At 37.6% G+C, this 23,973-nt stretch overlaps 2 protein-coding genes across 9 annotated transcripts in view; both read left to right on the top strand.

The window, feature by feature from the left end:
* The window catches only part of evi5b (ecotropic viral integration site 5b), a 65,752-nt gene extending 54,704 nt beyond the window's left edge, over positions 1-11,048 (top strand). For 6 of the 7 annotated variants that reach the window (XM_017479871.3, XM_017479867.3, XM_017479869.3 and 3 more), the window contains 2 exons: positions 2,657-2,752; positions 10,072-11,048. In XM_017479871.3, coding sequence (XP_017335360.1) covers positions 2,657-2,752; positions 10,072-10,338 — 363 coding nt within the window. In that variant the 3' untranslated portion in view covers positions 10,339-11,048. Of the gene's footprint in view, positions 1-2,656; positions 2,753-7,995; positions 8,230-10,071 lie in introns of all 7 variants that reach the window. The other variant, XM_053683809.1, reaches the window with a different exon arrangement.
* A 6,012-nt stretch (positions 11,049-17,060) lies between these two features.
* The window catches only part of gfi1ab (growth factor independent 1A transcription repressor b), a 7,307-nt gene continuing 394 nt past the window's right edge, over positions 17,061-23,973 (top strand). Inside the window, exons 1-7 of one of the 2 annotated variants that reach the window (XM_017479875.2) lie at positions 17,068-17,200; positions 20,256-20,397; positions 20,924-21,112; positions 22,286-22,656; positions 22,822-22,959; positions 23,077-23,242; positions 23,888-23,973. The exon at positions 23,888-23,973 is cut by the window's right edge and continues 394 nt beyond it. In XM_017479875.2, the coding sequence (XP_017335364.2) occupies positions 20,286-20,397; positions 20,924-21,112; positions 22,286-22,656; positions 22,822-22,959; positions 23,077-23,242; positions 23,888-23,973 (1,062 nt within the window). In that variant the 5' untranslated portion in view covers positions 17,068-17,200; positions 20,256-20,285. Of the gene's footprint in view, positions 17,201-20,255; positions 20,398-20,923; positions 21,113-22,285; positions 22,657-22,821; positions 23,243-23,887 lie in introns of both variants that reach the window. The other variant, XM_053683812.1, reaches the window with a different exon arrangement.

The following is a 23,973-nucleotide window of genomic DNA, read 5'->3' as shown; positions in this document are numbered from 1 at the left end:
ATAGAGAATTTCCAAGGGTAATTCTTCATTTTAATGTCTAACACCCCATTGTGGCTGCACACTTTACAAAATGCATAATGTTCCCCTAGTTTTGACTTCTGTTCAGTCAAATGCATTGAAAACACTCATTTCATGAAATTTTGTTGCATATCTGGGATGTTTAGTTGCTGTTTGCAAATTAGCATTCATCGTTGAGGTCTGTGTGCAGAATAAGGTTAAACTCAATGGGCAGAATTGGCCAATAGATCGTTTTCCACAATTCCATGAAGGTACAGTGCTTTGCAAAATTATTTTTTGACTGATTTCCTCTGTTTTTTTGTACATCTCGTACTGAATAGTTTTATACATTAAAAACGCAATACAGTATAAACAAAGGCAACTTGAGTATATATACAATACAGGTTTTATTTATTTATTTCATTTATTGAAGCAAAAAACGTTATCGAACACCTATCACCAATGCGAAAAACTAATTGCCCCCTTAAACATAAAATCTGGTTGTGCCACCTTTAGCAGCAATAACTGCAACCAAACGCTTCCGATAACTGGAGATCAGTCTTTCATGTACTTCTAGGACTTACTCCTATGCTTTGGATCATTGTCCAGTTGTGCAGAATTCATGTTTCCCTCAATTATTGCAAGTTGCCCAGGCCCTGAAGCAGCAAAGCATCCCCACACCATCACACTTCCACCAACATGCTTAAGTGTAGGTATTTATAAGTAATAGCATATGTGTTGCCTCTTAAAATGCTTAATCCAGTGAATAGTGCACAGCCATTTCTTCCTTGCAAGCACATCAGTGGGGAATGAGGGAAAGCTCTTGTACGGATGTCTGCTTTAATTATCAGTGCTTGTGAGCTCTAATTGCTGCTTTTGTTCCAATATACAACCAAAAGCTTTGAAACACGACTATGTACGCTTCTACATTCATAGCAACACCGAATTGTGGAAAAGGTCTATTACACTGGATGAAGCTTAATAAATTACTAAGCCCAGTGTTAATTTGCAACATTCCTGTGTTCTATGAAGTAACTTTTTGTTAGTGTGAACAAAAATGTCATTTGCAAACATGACAATGAGACTGCAACAAAGGCAAAAACACATGTTTCACAGGTAAACTCATCCTCATAGACATTAACCTTTAATGTCCTATATTTCAGAGGATCCTTTAATATTAAAGGAACAGAACTCTAATCCAGTACTTTCTGGGACATTATGTGTATTAAGGTTCAAAGTTCCTTTCGAATAACAATGCAGTGACCTCAATAAAACCCGTTGGCTTGTATCAGGTTGAAACTCCAATAATTGTCACAATTGTTTTCCAGTTTGAACATTTTTAACAACGGTCTCAAAGGTTGTATTTTGGGGAGTTCTTAAGCAAGGAAGCCATTATTTAGAGCCGTTTGACGTCCCTTGCCACAGCCTGCCACCTGCTGACTTTACGCAGCTGAGTGTAAGGAAGTCTGCTAACGGCCTCTTCCTTATCATTGTCACCTGGGTTGGGGGGACGACAAACCTCAAGAAAAACACAGATTCCTAGAACACTAGCACTTCTGATCCCTCATCATCTCCAGCCTATCAGATGCCTGCAAGCCCTGCCCGTAGTGCAGACCGCAGGAATTGAAAATACCCGTCCCAACTGCAGGGGTGTATGTGTTTGGTATAGATCTGCTAGATCTCATGCCCCTACCTCAACCCTTTTGTGTTCCTCTTCCCCTTTTTTTTTACCCTTTCCCTCTCTCTCTTCTTTTTCAATGTGGCAGAAACTTTGCTGGATGAATTAAGTTTCATGAACTTCCAGTTTGTTTGGCAGGTTTTGCAGATGTGTGGAATATAAACAGCACATGTGGCGGTTTAACAGCGCAGCTAGGCGTTTCCCCAAGGCATCAGGAGTAGAGTAAACAAGCTCAGCGTGTTGCCTGCATTATTCAGTAACGCCGTGCTAGCTGAGCTCTTCCTGCTTCTGCTTCACAAGTGAACGTACCACAGATTTTCACCTTTAAATGGAAATTTGTAGTAAAGCTTGGGCAGCTTCTCATAAACGATGTAATCTACTCTGCAAATGAAACTCAACTCAAGATTAGAAAGTTGTGATCTGAAATCATTTCAGGAGCATTCGCGGCCTCAAATTGCCATGTCTTAAATGTGGATAGTTTTTTTGTTTTTGTTTTTTTGCCATTTTAGATTTTTGAATTATTTTGCAGGGACTTTATTGAGCAATAGTTGTGGTTAAGATAAAACATTAGCGATTGTGACATGAGTTATCTAAAATGTGTTCATTTCAGTAGTCACTGAGTAGATAAATAGCTAAATTAATACATTACACAGTTAGTACAATGAATGTTTTTGTTTTAGATTTCAGAACTGATCATTTAAAAACCCTGTCTTCATTTTCTCTACAGTTTTTGCTGTAAGAGAGCATACTAATGTCATGTTAGTGTCACATCATCTCAGTACATTATCCATAATAAGTCCCAACATATCCTGCTGACTTGTTTGAGGCAGTGATTTGAAAATCGGGCACGTTGCTCTTTCAGCATTTCAGACAACATGAAAGTATGGACACTGTCCTTTAGAAAAGTATGTTATATGTTGTAATTGATGCTCGTTGTGTTGTGTCTGAATCGATGTTAATTTTTCTCTGAATCCCCCTCAGAAGGAAGAAGGGAGAGTACAGGGACACCTGAACAACACGGATTCCAACCAGTACATCCGAGACCTCAAAGACCAGATCGCAGAACTCAAGGATGAGGTGAGGTTGCTCTCAGCAAGCACTATGCAAATATGAAATCAGAAGGTTTATTGGTTTACTTGCACAGATTTAACAAGGGGAAATAACCAAACGAGCTAAGCTGCATAAACTTTTTTTGTCCCTAAAGTCACTGTGGTCCAAGGTGTACTGCTTGGTAAACTGCTACAGCTTTTTTTTTTTTTTCACCGTTTGTGTGTTTTTGATCTGCCAGCTTCTTGTGTGGTTTTGCTTTTTATTTTTTCCTAGGCTTTGCGAACACTTTGAACAAATTTCTGAGCTTCTCTAGCAGTGGTGTTTAGAAGTGTTAACTACGCCCTGCAAAATGCTGTTTCCTGCACAATGGCAGTTAAATTTGCCCGCACACGCCCCACTCTTCGATTCTAAGGTTTATATGTACTTTTTTTTTTTGCATTTTGGCCGCAAGAACCGCCTCTGGAACTATTTCAGTCCTTATACTTGGTTTACTGAACTTAGTCCAGGTGTTTGAACGTGTTAACATGCTTTTCACAATGAAAAGTCGAACATTCATTCGGTGGCAATGATTATACGAGGCGTTTAGAATTCCTTCTCTTTAGATGTCTGAGATGGGAACCGGGAACTTGGAGCTCCAAGTGGTTTCATTTTTTAAAATTTGTTCATGGTGGTCATGTTCATTAAAAATAAATAAGTAAATACACAATCGCCTTAAACCTAGGGTTGTCACATTATGGGTATAAAGTGATTGTTTATTTATTCATAGAGCTTTCCACCAACAGAACCCATTAGGTCCATTTTATAGGCTACTTATTTTTGAGTTATTGAGGTTTGGATTAAACACAAGGGACCAGTCAAACAAACTATCAGAGTAATGCAATATTTCCACCTCTGTAAAATGCAAAAATCCCAGACCCCATTTTGAGAACCACAACTGTACATAATTTTATTTATTTATGTATTATTTAACTGTATGAAGGGCACACGGTGGCTTAGTGGTTAGCACGTTCACCTCACACCACCAGGGTCGGGCCCTGTGTGTGGGGAGTTTGCATGTTCTGCGGAGGTTTCTTCCAGGTACTCTGGTTTCCTCCCCCAGTCCAAAGACATGCGTGGTAGGCTAATTGGCATGTCCAAAGTGCCCGTAGTGTACGAATGGGTATGTGGATGTGTGATTGTGCCCTGCGATGGATTGGCACCCTGTCCAGGCGGTACCACGCCTTGTGCCCCATGCTCCCTGGGATAGACTCCAGGTTTCCCCGTGACCCTGAAGGAAGGATAAGTGGTATAGAAGATGGATGGATTTAACTGTATAACCACGTTTTTTATTTATTATTTTTTTTATTGTATTATTCCACATTTCTCCCCAATTTGTTTAACTGCCAATTCCCACCATTACATGCATCCTCTTAGACACATGAAGTCAGCCAAAGCATTTGTCTGAACTGATGCTCATGCAGCATCAAAGGTCAGACTCTTAATACACACTAAGGAAAGTGCTGTCTTCCCTCTTCCACACATATGAGCTCAGAGACAACCACAACTGGCTAGTATCACTGTGATTGACAAGAGATGTGATTCCTCCCAATCAGGGATGGCTTTGTGGCATTGCCAAGATTCAACCTTGTTTACCACTTTTTACTTTTAAGGCATAAAGTTAAAATATCCCACGTTTTCTACAAGAGCGTTGAATATTTTGCCGTAAAACCTACTTGGTAATTTGCTTTGCCCTGTAAGAATTATTTTGGACGTTTTACCACTTGAGCAGGACCAGCAGAAGACTGTTTTCCCTCCAATTCTAGGAGGAAACACATGCAATGTGATTTTGTACGTTTGTTGTATTTACAAAATATTTTATCTTGATATGTCCGCGCTTAGCTGGTGTATAACGTATTCATAGCATGCATGCATAGGTTATGAAAAACCTATGCTTTTACATTTCACCACCCAGTTGGTGTACGTTTTTTTTTTTTTTTTTTTTTTTTTTTCATTTTATTTTTTTATTCGTTTTTAAAATTACGTCTTGCTTCACCTTGCATGTGAACTGCTTTATTTATTTTAAAAAATCTGATTAGAGATCATCAGTAGAATCGTTTAAAAAATAAATAAATCAAGATGCATAGAAGAATCTTTTTTTTTTTTCTCCCCCCTCCTCACATGGTGTTTATAAGCGCTTCAGTTATGAAATGTGTGTTATGTAAAGGCAGGACCCCAGGAGTGTGACCCCTCTAACTCCTGGATTTGTATGCAAAATGGATTTAATGAGCAAAGCATTTATTAAGCGACATGCTGTATTTTTCTTCAGATGGGGACTTGTAACTAGAGGGGAATTTGCATAATTAAAAAGTGTAAAAACATCTTGGATGTGAGAAAGCTCAGTGGAGAACAGAAAACAGAAACTGCGTCATTGATTTACATTGTAAGGATATAGTCAGATTTTTATCCTCTTCTTGAAAAACAAAAGGTTGGTGGCTTGTGGTTAAACTGCAGCATACTAAACCATTCAGACTGTTCCTCTCGAATCCCTATCAACAAAGTGCAGAAAGGTTGCTTTAGCCCAGAAAGCTGCTTGTTTCCTCTTCATATCCACTCCTGCCTCCGCATCGGTATACTCTGTGGCTTGATACCTTAGCCAGCATGGCTGATGTGATATTTGTGGTGAGGGGGTTAAAAAGTGAAGAACGATTGAAATATGGGATATGGTTTCTTCTCTTTCAACCAGGAAAAAAAACACGACGTGGCTCACACTGTTTGTCGCAGTAATTTAAAAACGCACCCCAACAATTAGGTGGGCTAGTAGTTTGGATGCTTTCAAGAGAAGCAAAAGCTCATTAAATCTGAAAAAGGAGGCAGCTACCTCAATGCCTTTCAGTCTCACAAGTCAGTTGTCTTATGAGACAACGCTTCAGTAACTAGGAAAGTTTGAGATGGGCTTCAAAGGCATCAGTACTCTGTGTCAACACTTTGCCTGGTTATGCTCACGCTCACTAACCCTAAACTTCTTTAGACAAGATGGAAAATAGGTATTCAGATATTTCTCACTAGAAATAACAAACAAACAAATAAATAAATAATTACAAATAACATATTTGGCCATAAAACACTCCCTTATTTATTTATTTATTTATTTATTTATTCATTTATTTATTTATTTATTATTTTTTATTTTTTGTAAAAAAAATTTCTTGCCCCAGTTTTTTTTTTTTTTTGCTGCAGATTTATTTGCACTGGATTATGTGATATATAGGACAGTGAAAGGTTCATGTATGCTGTCTACAAAAATCTACTAGAAGAAGGAACTGCTGTAGGCTGCATTCAGTGTAATGCCTTCCTGCCTCTGATTATAACCTGACATTTGAACACACACTTGTATCTCATTTAATTCACTTCACAACTAATGATACCGCAGCAGTATAAAAACATTTGGCCTGTTGTGTGCTTGAAATGACTTCACCAATGCTTCTGCTATAATAATGCTTGGTTTTAATAAGGATTAAATAAGGTTTTAATACTGGAGGTAAAAAAAGAAAGATAAATTTCTTTTGTGTTGTGATTATTAAATCTGTTTTTGAGGTGCAAGCAGTATGTGGGGAAATATATGTGAAAATGATTTAATTCACCTTTTCAAATTCTCTGCAGTCCAGAAAACAGGGCCGTCTAAGATACGAAGAGTGCAAAAAGCTTTCTGCCGGTTACTATTTAAATCACGTAATTGCTAAAGAGTGAGAGGTTTCCTATCAACCATATTTGCACCGAGTGAAACTAAACACCCTCAACACAACCTCTCAACACCACTCGGCTGTCACACATCAAGTGTCTTGCTGCTGGTTTCCGGCCTATTCATAATCATCTCTCTCTCTCTCTCTCACGCTCACGCTCTCTCTCTCTCTCTCATGCTCGCGCTCTCTCTCTCTCTCTCTCTCCTCTCTCTCTCTCTCTCTCTCTCTCTCTCTCTCTCTCTCTCTCTCTCTCTCCGTGTTTCTCTTTTTCTCTTTCTTTCAATCCACTTGAACGTGAAGTTCTCGTAACTTACAAAAGAAGTTTGTTTTCTGAAAATGTAATTACACATTAAGATGTTTAATGAGAATGTGAGGTCACACATGAGGTGTTGCGGTTGCTTTGAAATACCCATGAATACCTCTCTTCCCACATGTCTGTCTTGGTGAGGCAGTGTGTTTCAGGTAAGTGAGAGAGAGAGAGAGAGAGAGAGAGTGTGTGTGTGTGTGTCTGTGTGTGTGTTAAGCGTCTCTGAATTACACCCCACAGAAAATTCAGACCCACATTTCTGTCAAGTTTCCTCATCACTTGAGTTTAATCTTGCTTTATTTCTTTCATTTATTTATTTATTTATTCTCCCCCAGGTGTGCGTGCATGTCATTTTCATTGAGCACTATTTATTTTATTTCCTGCCTTCAGTCACTTCCTTCTCTGAGCATAAATAGACTGAGGCTATGTATATCTATATGTTTAGCCCATGTAATTTTCCATGCACAAGAAATCTGCTGTAACGTAACCTACAGCAGTGTAGTAGAATGGTAGTATATGTCTCACATTTAAAAAGCCCCTGTCCTTTTACATGACGTACACATTTCCTACAAAGGCAACACTTTTTACGTGAAACACGTCCGCGAGTTTGCCAGCAAATCTCTAAACCTGAGACTGATCATTGGGATGTAGTAAAATTGTGTCAGAAGTTCTTGTGCCTAGAAAGCCCCACCTCTGAATAACAAGATGAGGATAAGAATTTAAGGGTGTTCATTCATTTCTGTAGGAAAACCATGACTTTAAGGCAACGTGAAAAGCAGCATCACTGCGACTAATTTGAGTTAGCACTTTGATGTCTGATGAAATATTTGCACACTGTTACTCAGATAAACACAGGAAGGTTTGTGACCCTGTTACCAAACAAGGTAAATAGCAGATTGATGTTTAGTCACAGTGCTTGGTGTCTAGGTATAGTTTACCCCCCATTTTAACGCCCTTTATATCCAGTAACAAGGCATTTTTGTCTTGTATTTGGTTCTAGATTTAAGACTATAATATAAATATAATCTTAGATGTATATTGTGTTCATTGTGTATCAGTAGAAAAGAGCTTGAAGTAACTTGCCACCAAACTGCACTGCAGTACATAGAAGAGAAATTATTTAGTTATTCAGTTCAATACAGGGTGTCCCAGAAGTCTTCATACATAGGGGACATGATTACATTTCAGCAAAATGTACTCCAAATTTTTTTATATTTAGTTTATATGATATTACTTTCATCTAGCTTTTAAGAATGCCTTTGACAAAAGAAGAACGTATTGAAATCATTCTCATGGATGGATCAGGAAGCTGTCGTGAGGTTGTGATGGACTTTAACAGGAAACATTGCAAGCACATCACACAAGACACTGCTGCTAAACTTATTAACAAATTCAAAAAAGACTGGATGTGTTTCGGACCAACCGAGAAGAAGTGGACGTCCACGAACATCCACTGACGAAGGCACAACATGATGAAGGTACTGGCAAACATAGTCCCCTGTTTATGTAGACTTTTTGGACACCCTGTAGTATTGTAGAATATTTTACTTTTTTTTTTGCCTTTAATGTACTTTAAAGTCGTTTTACGTTTAGACACTTCTCATTTTGTCATCTTTAGAAGCATCTTTGCTTTACTTGTTTTTTTTTTTGTTTGTTTTTTTGCCTAAGACTTGTAAAAATTCCATTAATTGAAATAGTATACTCATTTAATTGATTGACTTGAAGCATTACATCTGTACAAGTCAGTGAGACTTTTTAAAGTAATGAAGTGAAAAACACTGTGAGGCGTGCTGTTAAAATAATCGTGTAATGCGATTATAGAAGTTGATTATTTTCCAAAAGACATTTTATTCCTCTTACATCACAGCAATTTGGACAGTTTATTATTAATTAAAATATGACATACTTTTTAGCCATTTTTATTTACATTTAATGTTCATAATATTCATAAAACATGTTAGTTCCTGGTATAACGTGTATTATAACAGCTACAATCAATCACTCTCTTACCAGCATGTCATTTCTCTGTCTTGAGGTTAATAAGAAAAAAGTTGGGGCTTTACCTCTGACTGTTACAAAGCTCTGATGCTGGAGACTCCTAAAAATGTGACATAAACACTGTGTCACAGAAAACGTCAATGATTGCACGCAGGGTTTTTTTTTTTGTTTATTTTGCGCATCCTCCGCACTGTTACTGTAGAAACAATAACGTATTAATATAAATCTTGCACCCAAAACTATGAGCCCTGCTGTTAGAAATTTAATCAACACATTCTGAATAATCAGAGTTGAGCGTTCAGCAGTGCTTTCCTGTAAAACAAGCACAATATTAGCCTTAATAAACAGTGTATTTTAATTGTTTTTCAGTCAGCTGACAGCACGACAGATGTAGTACAAGATATCATGCTCTCATATATGTATGTGACTGAAAACATCTTTGTGCTTACCTAAGATGCAGATGATGTGTAGTGAAAAGGTCGAGGACCCTATTACCCATATCATGAGGCTAAAAACAAAATGTGCTTTTATTGCATAAAATGTTGGCCCCTTCTCTCTGTGAGGTGCATAAGGGTGTTGGATGTCAATCTGCATCCCATGCTAAGTGTATTATACAAAGTGTATCGCCTGATAGGGAATATAAGGTTAGTGCATAGTTAGGATTAGTGCATATTCTGTTCCCTGAAGGAGAGAAACGAAGCACAGCGCAAGCTGAGGGAGACTCTTGTGATAAGGGGTTATGGGTAAGCATCAGAGCCACCTACCTCCATCACTATGCATGATCTGCCTTACATATAAGAATAATAGTGTCATCAGGAAGAGGTAGTGGTCAGTGGTCACATGGAAGACCATGTTTCGATTCCCGGATGGGGAGACTGGTTTAGAGGGATGTGGAAAAACACTGAGTGGTTAAGGCATTGGGCTGCTGTTCGGAAGGTTGCGAGTTTAAATCTTAGCAACACCAAGCTCCCACTTAGTTGCTTTGGATAAAAGTGTCAGCCAAATGAGTAAATGTGGAAAGTAAATACCTTATTCCCCACCTTCAGCGATCAGTGGTTATGCACGCAAGCCTGAAGTTGTACAGCGCATTACTTAGACCTCACGCAGCTAAAACATAGGGGCTTTTTATAGAAACTTTTATGTTGGACACGGTCATGTTTCGGATAGCATGTGTTCTCGAGACATTTCCCAGCTCAACACGCTCATGAGGAAAGCTTCCTAGTATTTTCATACATGCTTTGCCTGAGGAAGATGTTTCTGTTCTCTAATGGCCCTCGGTCTTTGAGTGTTCTGATGTGTGTGTATATATGGTTTGTTTACAGGTCCGCTGTTTAAAAGGGCAGAGGGGCTTACTCGACCGCACCAATTTTGATAGGATCCACCTCGTCAATCACTACGGAGGGGACAACGAGTCATACCAGTCCTCGGATGAAGACGGTGTGAAGCTACCGCTTAAAGTGACCCCCTGTCAAGGTGGCGGCCGCATCAAACTCCACCCCCAGCTGGGAGATACGGACAGCGATGAAGACGGAGAGAGTCTGAGGCTTATGGTGCCTTCCAGCAGCAGCCATAAGAGCACCACTGTGTGACCACCGACACTAACACATCAGACTGCAATCTGCAGGGAAGTCGCACCTAAGAGTCCACAGTTGCATCCAGATCTGAAAATGCCATCTGCTTCTGTACAACTAGAAATCCTGAAATGTTCTGTACAAACCAAGAATTAGGATTTTTATTCACATCTGCCTTATTCATTTTGTTTTTGCCAAAATGAGCCAGATGTTTATATTGGAACTTTGCATTTTGGCAAGAGATTCATTGGCTTGTTGTGCTCTTTAAAGCCAGACTGGACAGGAACAAATACTGAAAGTCCCTAAGACTACGCAGACTCTTCTACACCACACATCGCTCTACCAGAGATGAATCGACTTGTGTGGTATAGTCTTTTATGCATTACGATAAAGCGTCATTCTTCTAATTTTAAAAAAAAAAATTCCTTCTTTCTTTTTCTTTCTTTTTTTATTTTTATTTTTTAAAAAGAGTAATCAAAATCCCACGGTATGCATTCGTGGGTGTCCGTCACGTTTAGGGGAAACACTATTGATCAGATGAAAACACAAACCTGCAAACAGAAATGGATTAGTGTCATATCAACAACAATAACAACCTTGTTTTAACCATCGCATGCAGTATATCTAATGACCTTTGTTTTTATGTTAAAGCAGCTTGTCAAAGATCTCACATCCGTGTGTATAATAATAATAATAATAATAATAATAATAATAATAATAATAATAAATATGTATGTATGTGTGTGTGTGTGTGTGTGTGTGTATGTATGTGTATATATATATATATATATATATATATATGTATATATATATATATATATATATATATATGTATATATATATATATATATATATATGTGTATGTATATATATATATATATATATATATATATATATATATATATATATATATATATATATATGTGTATGTATGTATGTATATATATATATATATATATATATATATATATATATATATGTATATGTGTATATATATATATATATATATATATGTATATGTGTATATATATATATATATATATATATATATATATTATATACACACATATATACATATACATATATATACATATGTATGTATGTATGTATGTATGTATGTATATGTACATGTTGTTTTGCATCTCCATTTTGACTTGAAAATGTGTATGTAATGAATTTCATATCCTGGATGTACAGTGTACAATTCAGTTGAAAGGGACATAATCACTGCTTTTGGGAGATGTTTGAATGCAACACCGTGCTTACTTCTATGTTCTCACTGTACTGTATCCAACTCTTGATTTAGAACATGGTTCTTACTATCAAAATATCATGTTATTTTTCTGTTGCCTGGAAAGACATTATCGGTTTCTTTATCACAATGTTTTTTAAAGCATGTTTGAAAAGAGCATGTACCACATTTTAGAGCAATTTCACAAAAGGTAAATACAAACCAAACAGAAGACTCTGTGAAGTCATCATAGGAGTGTTTCTGTTCTTGACACCTCATTCATGTTCACCACATTTGTTGCACATTTGCACAGAACGTACAGAGAGCTCCAGAAGTATTGAACACTGACGGTTGTTTTGTATCTATGCTCTATGCTCTAGCGTTTGGGATTACAGATGCCAGTAATTAAAACTGGCATGACCGTCAGTTAAAGAAACGTATAGCGTGGTTTGTGTGTTATGCCCTCCGTTTCAGACCATTTCCCCTTTTAATATTGATTGTGTACAATGAAATCCTTAATGTGTGTATAAAGAACTTTCACTTTTTAGTTCTTACGAAGCTGTTTCCCAGCCAAAAATCAAAACAGATCAGCGTCCTATATAATGAAGTGCCACCCAGTTACCGTATAGCTACTTTGCTGTACAATGTTTTCTGTTCATCTTAGAAATTGTTCTGCTGCTATTCTTGGTGAAGAAGTAAATCATATTTCCATGTTCCTGCCATAACACTAACGTCCACCATGGATGGTTCCTTTTCCTTCCTTTATTTTTTTTTTAAACTTGAGCACAGGTTTATCCATCCACACCATGTTCTAAACATGACCGCCTTCTTATAGCACTTTTCTTTAGCAACTCTTGTATTTTGGTTCTGAAGACATTTTGTGCTTTTGATAGAGTTGTTCAAACTTAGGTTCTGCAAGTGTTTTTCCTGCATGTGGTGAGTTGTCACATCACTACTTACATTAGTGGTTTGTTTTTAGTCATGCAATAAATGAATAATTCTGGCCTCTTTTATGTCTGTATTATGATAAGTTTTACTAGTACCAACAGTTTATTGGAAAAGCTGAGCCTTCATTCAATAGTGTTCAACACTGAAGATACCCAGAAACACATTACCATGTACACCTGTATCAAACTGGAAAACGAGTTCCAAAATCATTTGTAGAAGTGGTTTTTCATCACACACATTTTTTCTGTATGGACAAATGCTCTATGGTTTCCAAGTCACCAATTTAAAATGGATGAATACACAATCTAATCCTGAGGTAAATAATAGTAAACAAATTTTAAAAACCAAAATGGTGCTAGACAATAGGAATTAGGAATTCATGATCACTGTGTCATTCTAATCCTGTAGTGTCTTGTAATGCTGATCAGTTGCTCATGTCCTTCACCCTGACAGCAAGATAAACCAATAACCCATAACCATGAGAATAGCCAGCAGCTAATATTTTGGAATGAGTCATGTTTTGGCTAGGCGATCTGTGCTCTTCAAATACTTGTGATACAGTACGGGTGTTTATACCTTCAAGGAACACATCTGTCTCAAAAAGAAACTAATGCTTTAGGTGGCCACAAATAGTCTGAACTGTATATAGAATGTGCTTGTATTTCCAGCATGCAGTACATCAAATGACCTTTGACTATTTAAAAGCAGCTTGCCAAAGGTCTCAAATCTGTGTGTGGGTGGGTGGGTGTGTACACATGAAGTGAAATATTTCAAGCCTTTTTTTGTTTTAATCTGGATGCTTATGGATTACAGCTCATGGAAATTAAAAATCCAGCATCTCAAAATATTCAAATAAAGAATTTATAATACAGAAATGTTGACCTTCTGGATAGTATGTTAATTTATGCACTCAATACTTGGTTGGGGCTCCTTTTGCACAAATTACTGCATCAATGTGGTGTGACATGGAGGCAATAAGCCTGTGGCACTGCTGTGGTGTTATGGAAGCGGGGCGGCTGTGTCTGTGGTAGTAGAGCGGGTTGTCCACTAATCGTAGGGTTGGCGGTTCGATTCCCGGCCCACATGACTCCACATGTGGAAGTGTCCTTGTGCAAGACACTGAACCCCAAAGTTTGCTTCTGATAGCAAGCTAGTACCTTGCATGACAGCTCTGCTACCATTGGTGTGCAAACCAGGTTTATTGTGAAAAGACTTTCAGCTATTTGCAATGAACAAATCAAACTAAAGCAAACAAATCAAACTAAAACAGCTAAAGACCCACCTCTTCTATGAACACCTAACCAACTCATAATAAAAAATATATATATATATATATATATATATATATATATATATATATATATATATATATATATATATATATATATATATATATAAAATGCACTTACCTCTACTCTGCACTTTGCTTCTTCTGGAATTCAATTAATAGATCTTGTATGGTAGCACTTCTTGTACTGTTCTCTGCTTGATATCGCTTTGCTTGTATCTTTCTCATTTGTAAGTCGCTTTGGATAAAAGCGTCTGCTAATTGAATAAATGTAAATGTAATGTAAATGTAAAGCAATTGAAATAGTTCGACACAACGAATACTTCAAGTGGTTTCGCCAAATTCAACTGAAAATGCAATTTATAATGATTTCTCCAGTTTAAAAATTATTCAACCCCCTGAATAGAATCCCTCACAACAGTACAAATATACAAAACAGGTGTTGTCTCAAGCATACCTGATGCAACCAATCAAGGGCTTCATTAGTTGCACCAGGTGTGCTTGAGCTGGAACACATGAAATACCTGAACTGGGCAGAAAAAGGAAGCTATTGACGGCTGCAACCAGATTTCTGAGACGACAGGTTGTGAAAAACCCTTGAGTGACTGCAAAAGACCTGCAGCGAGACTTGGTAGGAACAGGCACTGAGGTTGCATTGAACACAGTAAGGTGTGTACTAAACGCAGAAGGTTTCCATGCCAGAACTCCAAGACATTCACCACTACTAACCCAAAAGCACAAGAAAAGTCGCTTCAAAATCATATAAATAAGCCTCAGAAGTTTTGGGATTGTGTTCTGTGGAACTTTTCGGCACGATGGATTAGCGGTATGTCTGGAGGAAGAAGAATGAAGAAAGAACACTCTGTCCACAGTCAAGCATGGTGGTGGCTCGGTGATGCTCTGGGTCTGCGTTGCATCCTCTGGCACTGGAAACCTGCAGCATGTGGAGGCAAGATGGATTCATTGAAGCATCAGGAAATCCTAGGAGAAAACCTCATGCTGTCTGTGAGAAAGCTGAAGCTTGGGTGTCACTGGACCTTCCAACAGGACAATGATCCCAAGCATACCTCAAATTCCACCAAGGCTTGGTTGCAGAAGAAGTCCTGGAAGATTCTACAGGGCCATCACAGTCACCTGACTTAGAAAATCTCTGGTAGGATTTGAAGAAGGCGGTTGCAGCACGCAAACCCAAGAATATTACTGAACTGGAGGACATTGCTCATGGGGAATGGTCTAAGATTCCTCAGGAACACTGCCAGAAGCTCTGCATCTCATTTGCAACAGGTCATAACAGCAAAAGGTGCTCTACTAAGTACTAAAGATGCTTACCATGAAGGGGTTGAATAAATTTGAGACTGGAGAAGTCATTATAATTTGCATTTTCAGTTGAATTTGGGGAAACCACTTGAGCCACGTTGTGTCTATTTCAAGTGCTTTTATTTGATTTCTTCATTGCAAACAGCTGAAAGTCTGTAAATTGACAATAAACTAAAATAATAAATTATATATATAAAATTTGTAGAAGTGGTTTCTATGACAACTTTTTTCAGTTTGTAAAAATGTTCTGTGATTTTCAAGTCACCCATCTAAAATGGCTGAATACACAATTACAATGCACAATATTTGTTAATAATAACAAATAAACCCAAATGGTGATAGACAATTGTATAAGAATTAGGAATTCATGCTCACTGTATCATTTTAATATTTTAATGTCTCCTAATGTTGATCAGTTGCTCATGTCTTTCACCCTGACATACCCATAAACCCATAACTTTTAGAACAACCCCTTGGGAGTTGAAGTGACTCACGTTTTGACTGGGCGATCCGTGTTATTCAAATTCTTGTGTTACAGTACGGGTGTTTAAACCTTCAAGGAACACATCTGTCTAAAAATTAAGCAAATACTTTAGGGGGCCCAAAATAGTCTGAACTGTGTCAAAATTTGCTTGAATTTCCAGGTTCTGAATCTGAAATAGGGCTGAATATACTTACAATGAAAAGCCATGTCGCATCTTTAAGAATTTTATGTTGGTGCCTCAAAGAACTGAAGAAATATTTTCCACTATAAAAAATACTATACATTTAATGTAATCATGTAATCATTGTTCATAATAGTTAAAGAACTATTTGTAATAAAAACAAAGATCATTTTCGGCATGCCTCATGTAAGGAATCGAGCACAATGGGGCATGCTGTTACAGGAAAATAATCAACGACAGGGTGGTGTGATGTCATTACCACCCCGAAGTTGATTGTTTTCTTATAATAGTGTGTGCCAAAATGCATTTTTAAAGTTTATTTATTGAAGAATGGTCAGTTGTACAATTTGTAGAATTTATTATAGAGGTTTTAACATTTAATGTGGAACATCTGAGAAAGAAGTTTGTTTCCTGTCATCACTTGCATCATAACAACTATGAACAATTGTTTCCTCACTTTTTCTTGATGTTAATAAGATAATAAAATGCACCTTGTCATGTTACCGAGAAACCACAAAGCCCTCTGCAGCAGAATTATCTATCAGAGCTGCTATTAAGTATGAAATAATGACATGAATGAATGGAAATCATTGCCACGCTATAAGAAAATAACCTGAAAAGGGGTGTTGGGATGTGGGGTGGAGTTACTGTTATTATTATTTTTTTTAAATGTTTGTAGTTACATTTAAAGCTATAGGATGTCCATGAGACAAGATAGTTCCTTTTATAACTAACATTATAGCCACAATAAAGAGTCATTGCCTGTTATCACTCACTTTAAGTTAATAAGACAACAGTACAAGTCCTTGAGAATGAGTTATTACTATAGAAACCGTATGTTATTAAAAAAAGCACATTGATATAAACCTGTGATTTGGCACACAGACGGCACTACTTTAAGGTTATACTACATATGATTAAAAGACTGAGCCGAAGAGTCTTATCTGTATTCTTAATATGACAAATTATGATATGATGTTAGATAAGGGGGTTTATTCCGCTTTGAGATTATTAATAGTTTGATATCCAGTGTGCTCAGATTTATTTTAGTGTTCTGACCTGGTATGAATGTGTAGTAGTCTGTGTCAGGTTCAAATCTCTGCTAGCCTATATAATAATGATTACATGTTCATTTATATATATATATATATATATATATATATATATATATATATATATATATATATATATATATATATATATATATATATAAACTAATAAACTAATAAACAAATAAAAAAAGAGCGCTGTTGTCATGACGACTGTGCAACCCTCGCCCGCTAAATGAAACGTGTTACAAATAACGTTTTCAGGAAGTTAAGTTGTCTCTCACAGCTCAGACTGAAACAGAGCCGGCATGGCGGAGGTGTGAAAGCACCGGGGTTAGAGACACAGCCGAGGCTCCAGGATCACAGAAACACGGGATCACAGGTAAGCATGCAGTGCAGAGTGAGAGAGTGAGAGAGTGAGAGAGAGAGAGAGTGTGTGTGTGTGTGTGTGTGTGTGTGTGTGTGTGTGTGTGTGTGTGTGTGTGTGTGTGTGTGTGTGTGTGTAAGTTGGAAAAATCGGCTGAAGGAATCAGGCTGGGTTTCTGAAAGTAATCGCTAATATCCTTTTTACCTTACAATCAAAGCTTCAAGATCAGCAAATCACGACTCGATTCAGAGTTCGCGTTTAGATGAACTCACCTGCCTTAATGCTTCAAACGCGCACTTTAAAAATGTATTTAATAAATGTGTGATGCTCGTGTGTGTGTGCATCTATCTATCTATCTATCTATCTATCTATCTATCTATATACATACATTCATACATACATTCATACATACATACATACATACATACATACATACATACATACATACATACATATATACATACATATATATATAAAGCCTATGTATAAGAAGCAGAAAATAATCTGTATAAAAGAAGCTACTTATGTGATTATTATTATTATTATTATTATTTTTATTATTATTATTATTATTATTATTATTATTATTATTATTATTATTAATGTATGATCTGGAAAAAGTGCATATCTCTGTACTTACATCTCTCTCCTCACACAGTCCTCACATGTTGCACAGCTTGCTTGAAGCTGTTATTTAGGGTTATAAAAAAGAGAAGAATTATGTGGTTGAGAATGTTGCTTGTGACTGTTGCTTCAAACGAGAAATGGTAGCAAAGTTAATGCAAAAATTCAAATACAGTCAATTCTAATTTCGTGTATGAGATTTGATGACATATGTTTTGTTCATGTTGCAGGAATAAATAAAATCTGAATTACTGAACTGTGCGCATTATCGTGTCCGGATGCCCTGCGGTTGCACGCGCGCGCGTGTGTCTAATCAACGGAGAGCACATTGCGCTTTGATTTCCTGCGCCGTGATGTTAGACATTTCCAAATCCACAATCTAAAACCTCTCTGCAAGGTCCAAGATTGAGTTCGAGATTAAATGTCTCAGATTTTGACTTCAGTTCACTGTTGTCCGTGTCGCGCTGATAAAGCCCAGAGCTACTAAAGATATCGTTAGTTAATTGTCGGTGCAATGTTTTGCGATAAGCAGACTAGGCCTCTAACCATCCATCCATCCATCTTCATCCGCTTACTCCTTTTCAGGGTCACGAGGGAACCTGGAGCCTATCCCAGGGAGCGTCGGGCACAAGGCAGGGTACACCCTGGACAGGGTGCCAGTTAGGCCTCTAACCATCATGGTGTTTTAGCCTGAGTAGTCTTTGGGTCACTGCGCGTGTTCCGATGGGGGTTTGATGACTCGAAAAAAATTGGCTAATGCAACCTAATTTAGCCCATATATATATATATATATATAGTTGCAAGGAATGTATTACACTGTGTGCAAAATATAAAGTCAGTGTGCTACCCCGTCCTCATAGTGCGAACTTAAGCTTTCTTTAAATTAATCATGCAGTTATCAGACATAGAACCGATAATCTGCTTTTTCCTTTTAGTCTTTTACTCTACAAAAAATTGTAGGATCAATGAATCAGTGTTGCGCCCATAACAACTCTATTACAACGAGACAATGCATAAAACCCCCCTATGCTACAGAGATTCATTTTATGAGACTTCAGTGAAAGGAAAGTACACAGAAGTTTACTGAGGGGCTTCACGCGGTGAATGGCACGAGCCGACGTACAGCAGGTGAGAGAGCGCGTGCGCATCAGCTGGGTACCTGCGGTCCGTCTGTTCAATGCGGGGTTCTGTTCCTACTATTCCACCAGCCAGGAGGATGTAAAGGGATGAGGGGGGATGAGGAGGTGGAGGGGGTATGAGGAGGAGGGGGGGGTGAGGAGGAAGGGGGATGGGGTGTTCACGACAGCAGATCACCGGCGTCCCGATTCTGCACTCAGAGGGAACAAGGCGTCTCTGTTCCACCTACACGTGCTCGCGGAAAAAGCAGGCGTGAAACTCGAGAGGGCGGTGCAGTGCAAGTACAGCCGTGGGGTGTGCACCAGTAACACAAAGCTTTCGCTGATTTTATTTTTCATAAAAATCAGATCAAACCAGGGAGGAAAATACCAGACTATATATAAGCGCTTAGAATCACGTGTTAATTCGTTCAGTATGCTTTTGTTGCACGTTTGCACATTTCGTTAACCAACTGTCGACGCTTATTTTTTTTAGTTTCTATAATATTTCAGTAAGACAATGCGTGTATGCTAGGATACTCATTATCAGGAAGGTAGCCGGATAATTTTAGGCCTGTATATTGTATCTAGAAATATGTATAACGGGCTTCTAAATACCTTAGCCGCAAAAACACGCAAACAAACAATTTCATATCCAGATGTATTCCTAGTTTCATGAAAAAATATATTACTTTCCTTGTGGATACTATAATGTGCAGTTAGGAACCTACCTTCAAAACGATTTAAGTCATCAAATCGTTTTAAATCTATATATGCATGTATGAAGGTACAAAAGGTTGATGTGACCACTTCAGTGATATACTGAAGTGTGTGTGTGTGTATATATATAAACTGTGAACTGTAATATGTTTGTGATGAAGCAGAGTTGCATTTAACTCGTCTCTCAGCATTAACCTCTCCTCTCCTCTTCTCTTCTCTTCTCTCCGCTCCTCTTCTCTTCTCTCCTCTCCTGCTTCAGATCGAGTGTCACATTGATAAAGCCAGTGTATCATTTAATCCTGATTGCTCTGCTCCTAATTCCCGGTAGGGCTGAGTGCTCGTGTTCATTTATACAGCGGCGGACCCCCCGCGCCCCCCTCCCCATAAAAAAAACAACAATACAAAAAACACGCAGCAACCCTTATGGTTGGCTTTCATTTAAAGCACCTGTCTGTCTGCAACACCTGGCAGACGGGCGAACAGGTGCGCATGCGCAGTTCTCCTTCAGGACGCCTTATAGTTAGCTTTCCACGGGGGAACTGATTCCCTGCATGGCCTTTCAGTCGGACTTTCAGACGTACTGTACTGACTTCTTTTTTGCTAACTTGTAGGAAAAAGGAGAGAGTGAAGAGAGTAGAAAAATGCCTCGGTCTTTCTTGGTGAAGAGCAAAAAGGCTCACAGTTACCACCAGCCGCGGAGTTTAGAGGACAACTACAGCAGACTCGATACGATTTTAGCTCATATCTGCACAGGTATTTCATTTCTAAATATAATTGTTCGTTTATTTGTTTGTTTTAAATAAAATAATGAACTTTTAAAATGGTACCTATTGCTACAACGTATGTAGACAGAGTTAAGCTGTATGCCTACTGATAAAGTTGTATGATGTAGGTTATTTATATTATAATAAGGTGTTAAGTGATGTATATTCATTAGATGATTAAGAATCAGCCCAATGTTAATGAAGTTTATTTACTAAGCTCTTTAAGTTATATGGAATAGGAAATTGTTTGTTTAAATTAAATTAAACGTTTTTCTTTTTTTCTCTCTCTTTTTAATTTTTTTTGTTGTTGTATTTTTACATGTTTAAATGTTGTTATAAAGCTTGTGAACACATGAATGACCCTTGTGGAGTTCTAGACTAGATATTATAGCCTACAGGTTCAGGGATTTTTTTCCTCTAGCTGAACCTGAATTCTATTTTTTTCAAGGTTTTGTTTAAAGAACAAATAATTTTTAAATACATTTTTTTAAATCCGTGGGTGTGCAATATTCCAGACAGTAGCAGTGCAGAAGGCGGAGAGGTGTGTGTGGATGTTAGGAGTACAGCGGCGGCGGAAGTGTTAGCGCTCGCGGACTCCGGCGCTGTGCTCTCGCGCTCTCCGCTCAGCTGCAGCAGCGGTGTGTGTGATCGCTCTTCAGACTGTGAGGACAGCTGGAGGCCTCCATCACCCTCTGCATCACCAGGTACCAACCTGTGTGTGTGTGTGTGTGTGTGTGTGTGTGTGTGTGTGTGCGTGTTATTATAGCCTAGTAGTTTTACTTTTAGGGGTTCTAGTAACATTTAACGAAAGGGGTTTGTGAGCACTTCGACTTTACAGACCAGTGAAGTGAAGCTGGAAGTGTTTTTTTTTAAAAATTTTATTATTTTATTTTTTTTTTTATAAAAGAAACCTTTTTAGCGCCTTGAAACAAATTTTTCATCTTTAAACTTTGGGGTATTTATCAATACACCAACCGGAGAATGCTAATGAGATATTATTATTATTGTTGTTGTTATTATTATTATTATTATTATTATTATTATTATTATTATTATTATTATTATTATCCATCTCGGGATTAATAAAGTCTTATCTTATCTTATATTTTCTTTTAATTATTATTGAGAAGTAAATATAGTAAAAGCACCATAAATATAAAGCCTACACTGTCAGATAAAAAGAGTACTATACTGTACCTTTCCTTGTCACCTTGAATATGTATCTTTAATCTAAAAATGTGGGTATATTTTACCTTTAAAAATCATTTAAGCTTTCCTACATATTTGGACTGTACTTACCTTTTAGACTACATATATAAAGACACACTAGGCCTATATGCACCTTTCTAGGTAAAAGATACATTACATACTGTACAAAAGGTGTACAGTTGATGATTCCACCCCAGTGACAAGGACTCGTACTCTTTAGTGCTCTTTTCTGAGAGAGTAAATGGAAAATTTGATACAAATATTGAATATATAATTGAAATATTGTTTTTAAACATCTTTAACGATTTTTACGTTTGAAGCTTGTGCAAATGTTCTGCACACCAATTAGGTTAAATGTTACTGAGGGATTAGTAGTCTTATTTTCATTATTGTTATATTATCCTTATATATTATATTAAAATGCTGAGTTTTTTTCTTCTTGTCCTATATATTATACTAACAGACATCTTTATCCTATTTAATGATATGTTATATACTGTATGTGTATACTGTGTTTATGTTTCACTGCATTGTAACTTAGACATCCACTAAAATCCATGTCTAATATGCATATTAAATGATATTGACACAAGACAGCAAATGGGCAACCTATACAACAGACTTCAGAATTGAGGAAATACTGATTCCTTTTTTTTTTCCCTCAACAGACTCTGAAAAGTCATTTTCATCCGGTGTTGATGAAACCCAGCCGTTTGCGGTGCCCTTCGAGCCATGGAGCAACAGCTATTCAGGCTCTGAGATGAGACAGCTGGTCCGGCAGAACTTTAATCATCATCATCCTTCCCTAAATTATTATGGAGAAAGAGTTATCGGACCTTCTCTTTTTGGTGAAAGGGGATCCAGCACAAGTATTTATGGCAATTATGAGTCGAGTACAAACCTATTTGAGCGGCCTGCTGCTGCCCCTGGACTGTACGTAGACAGGGAAATTCACAGACCCAAGATGAAAACGGACACAGCTGGACTATGCACTCGCCTTATGTTGAATGGAGCCTTCAAGTGCATCAAGTGCAGCAAGGTAACAGCACACAACTTTACTGTTTACTAGTTCGCAGACGGGAGTAACTTATAGCAGTCTTCCAACCCTATTTGCTACATTTTAAGCTTGTAGCCAGTCTGAAGTTCCCTGAGCTCAGGTAGTGTACTGTGTGTGTTGAGCAAACTGTCTTTTTCTCCACCACAGGTGTTCTCCACTCCACATGGTCTAGAAGTTCACGTCCGGAGGTCCCACAGTGGAACGAGACCCTTCGGTTGTGACATTTGTGGGAAAACTTTCGGACATGCAGTCAGCCTGGAACAGCACAGATCTGTTCATTCTCAGGTAACTGTTGTTCAATTCACCAAAATCTGTCACTCACAGCATGCAGGCCCAAAGACTGAACTGTTTCAGTGTTTATTTTATTGTATTTTTACATTATGTGGCATCTTGTTTTCACAGGAGAGGAGTTTTGATTGTAAAATTTGTGGGAAAACTTTCAAAAGATCCTCTACTCTATCCACGCACCTTCTCATTCACTCTGATACAAGGCCTTACCCGTGCCAATACTGCGGCAAGAGGTTTCATCAGAAATCAGACATGAAGAAACACACGTTTATTCACACAGGTGGGTTTATTATCACAGAATGTCACCTTTCAAATAAATGAGTTCACTGATTTCACACAAACAATCATGACATAGTTTAGGAAACATACTATGTTACATACTATTTTTTCCTAAACATAGTATAATATAGGAAAATACCCATGATAGAATATCAGTGAAAAAAATCTTGCGTTTTGCAAGCCTTGCGCTGTAGTCTGATTGGAGCAGGTCATGGGTTGCATGACTGTATATGCTCCGCCTCTAAAATGTTACACAGAATGAACTGGTGATAAAAGATAGTCTGCAATTGTTCATAAGATGTTTTTCATCATATTTTGTAATTAGTCTATAAACACCATTGCTGTATTCTAGTGGGAGTTTTCACGGTTGGCCATGCATGCAACTTTTATAACTGATCTCATAAACCTTAATGATCTCATGGATTTTGTTGAAAGTCATATGAATAAATTCTTTAAAAATGTAAGAATGATAACCCTGCCCCTAACCTTAGCTTTAACCTTTGTTAACTGTCACACAAGTTGTGTGAATATTAATGAACTGACAAGCATAAGACTTGCCAATAGGCCCTATATTTAGACTAATATAATACATAATGAGTAGGTTTGAGGTCTCTCAAGAGCTGACGTCTTTGTTTCTATTTTACAGGAGAGAAGCCTCACAAATGTCAAGTATGCGGCAAAGCTTTCAGTCAGAGTTCAAATTTGATAACACACAGCCGAAAACACACTGGT

Source organism: Ictalurus punctatus, chromosome 11, assembly GCF_001660625.3.
Source record: "Ictalurus punctatus breed USDA103 chromosome 11, Coco_2.0, whole genome shotgun sequence".
Lineage (NCBI taxonomy): Eukaryota > Metazoa > Chordata > Actinopteri > Siluriformes > Ictaluridae > Ictalurus > Ictalurus punctatus.
This window is presented reverse-complemented; position numbering and strand designations above follow the sequence as displayed.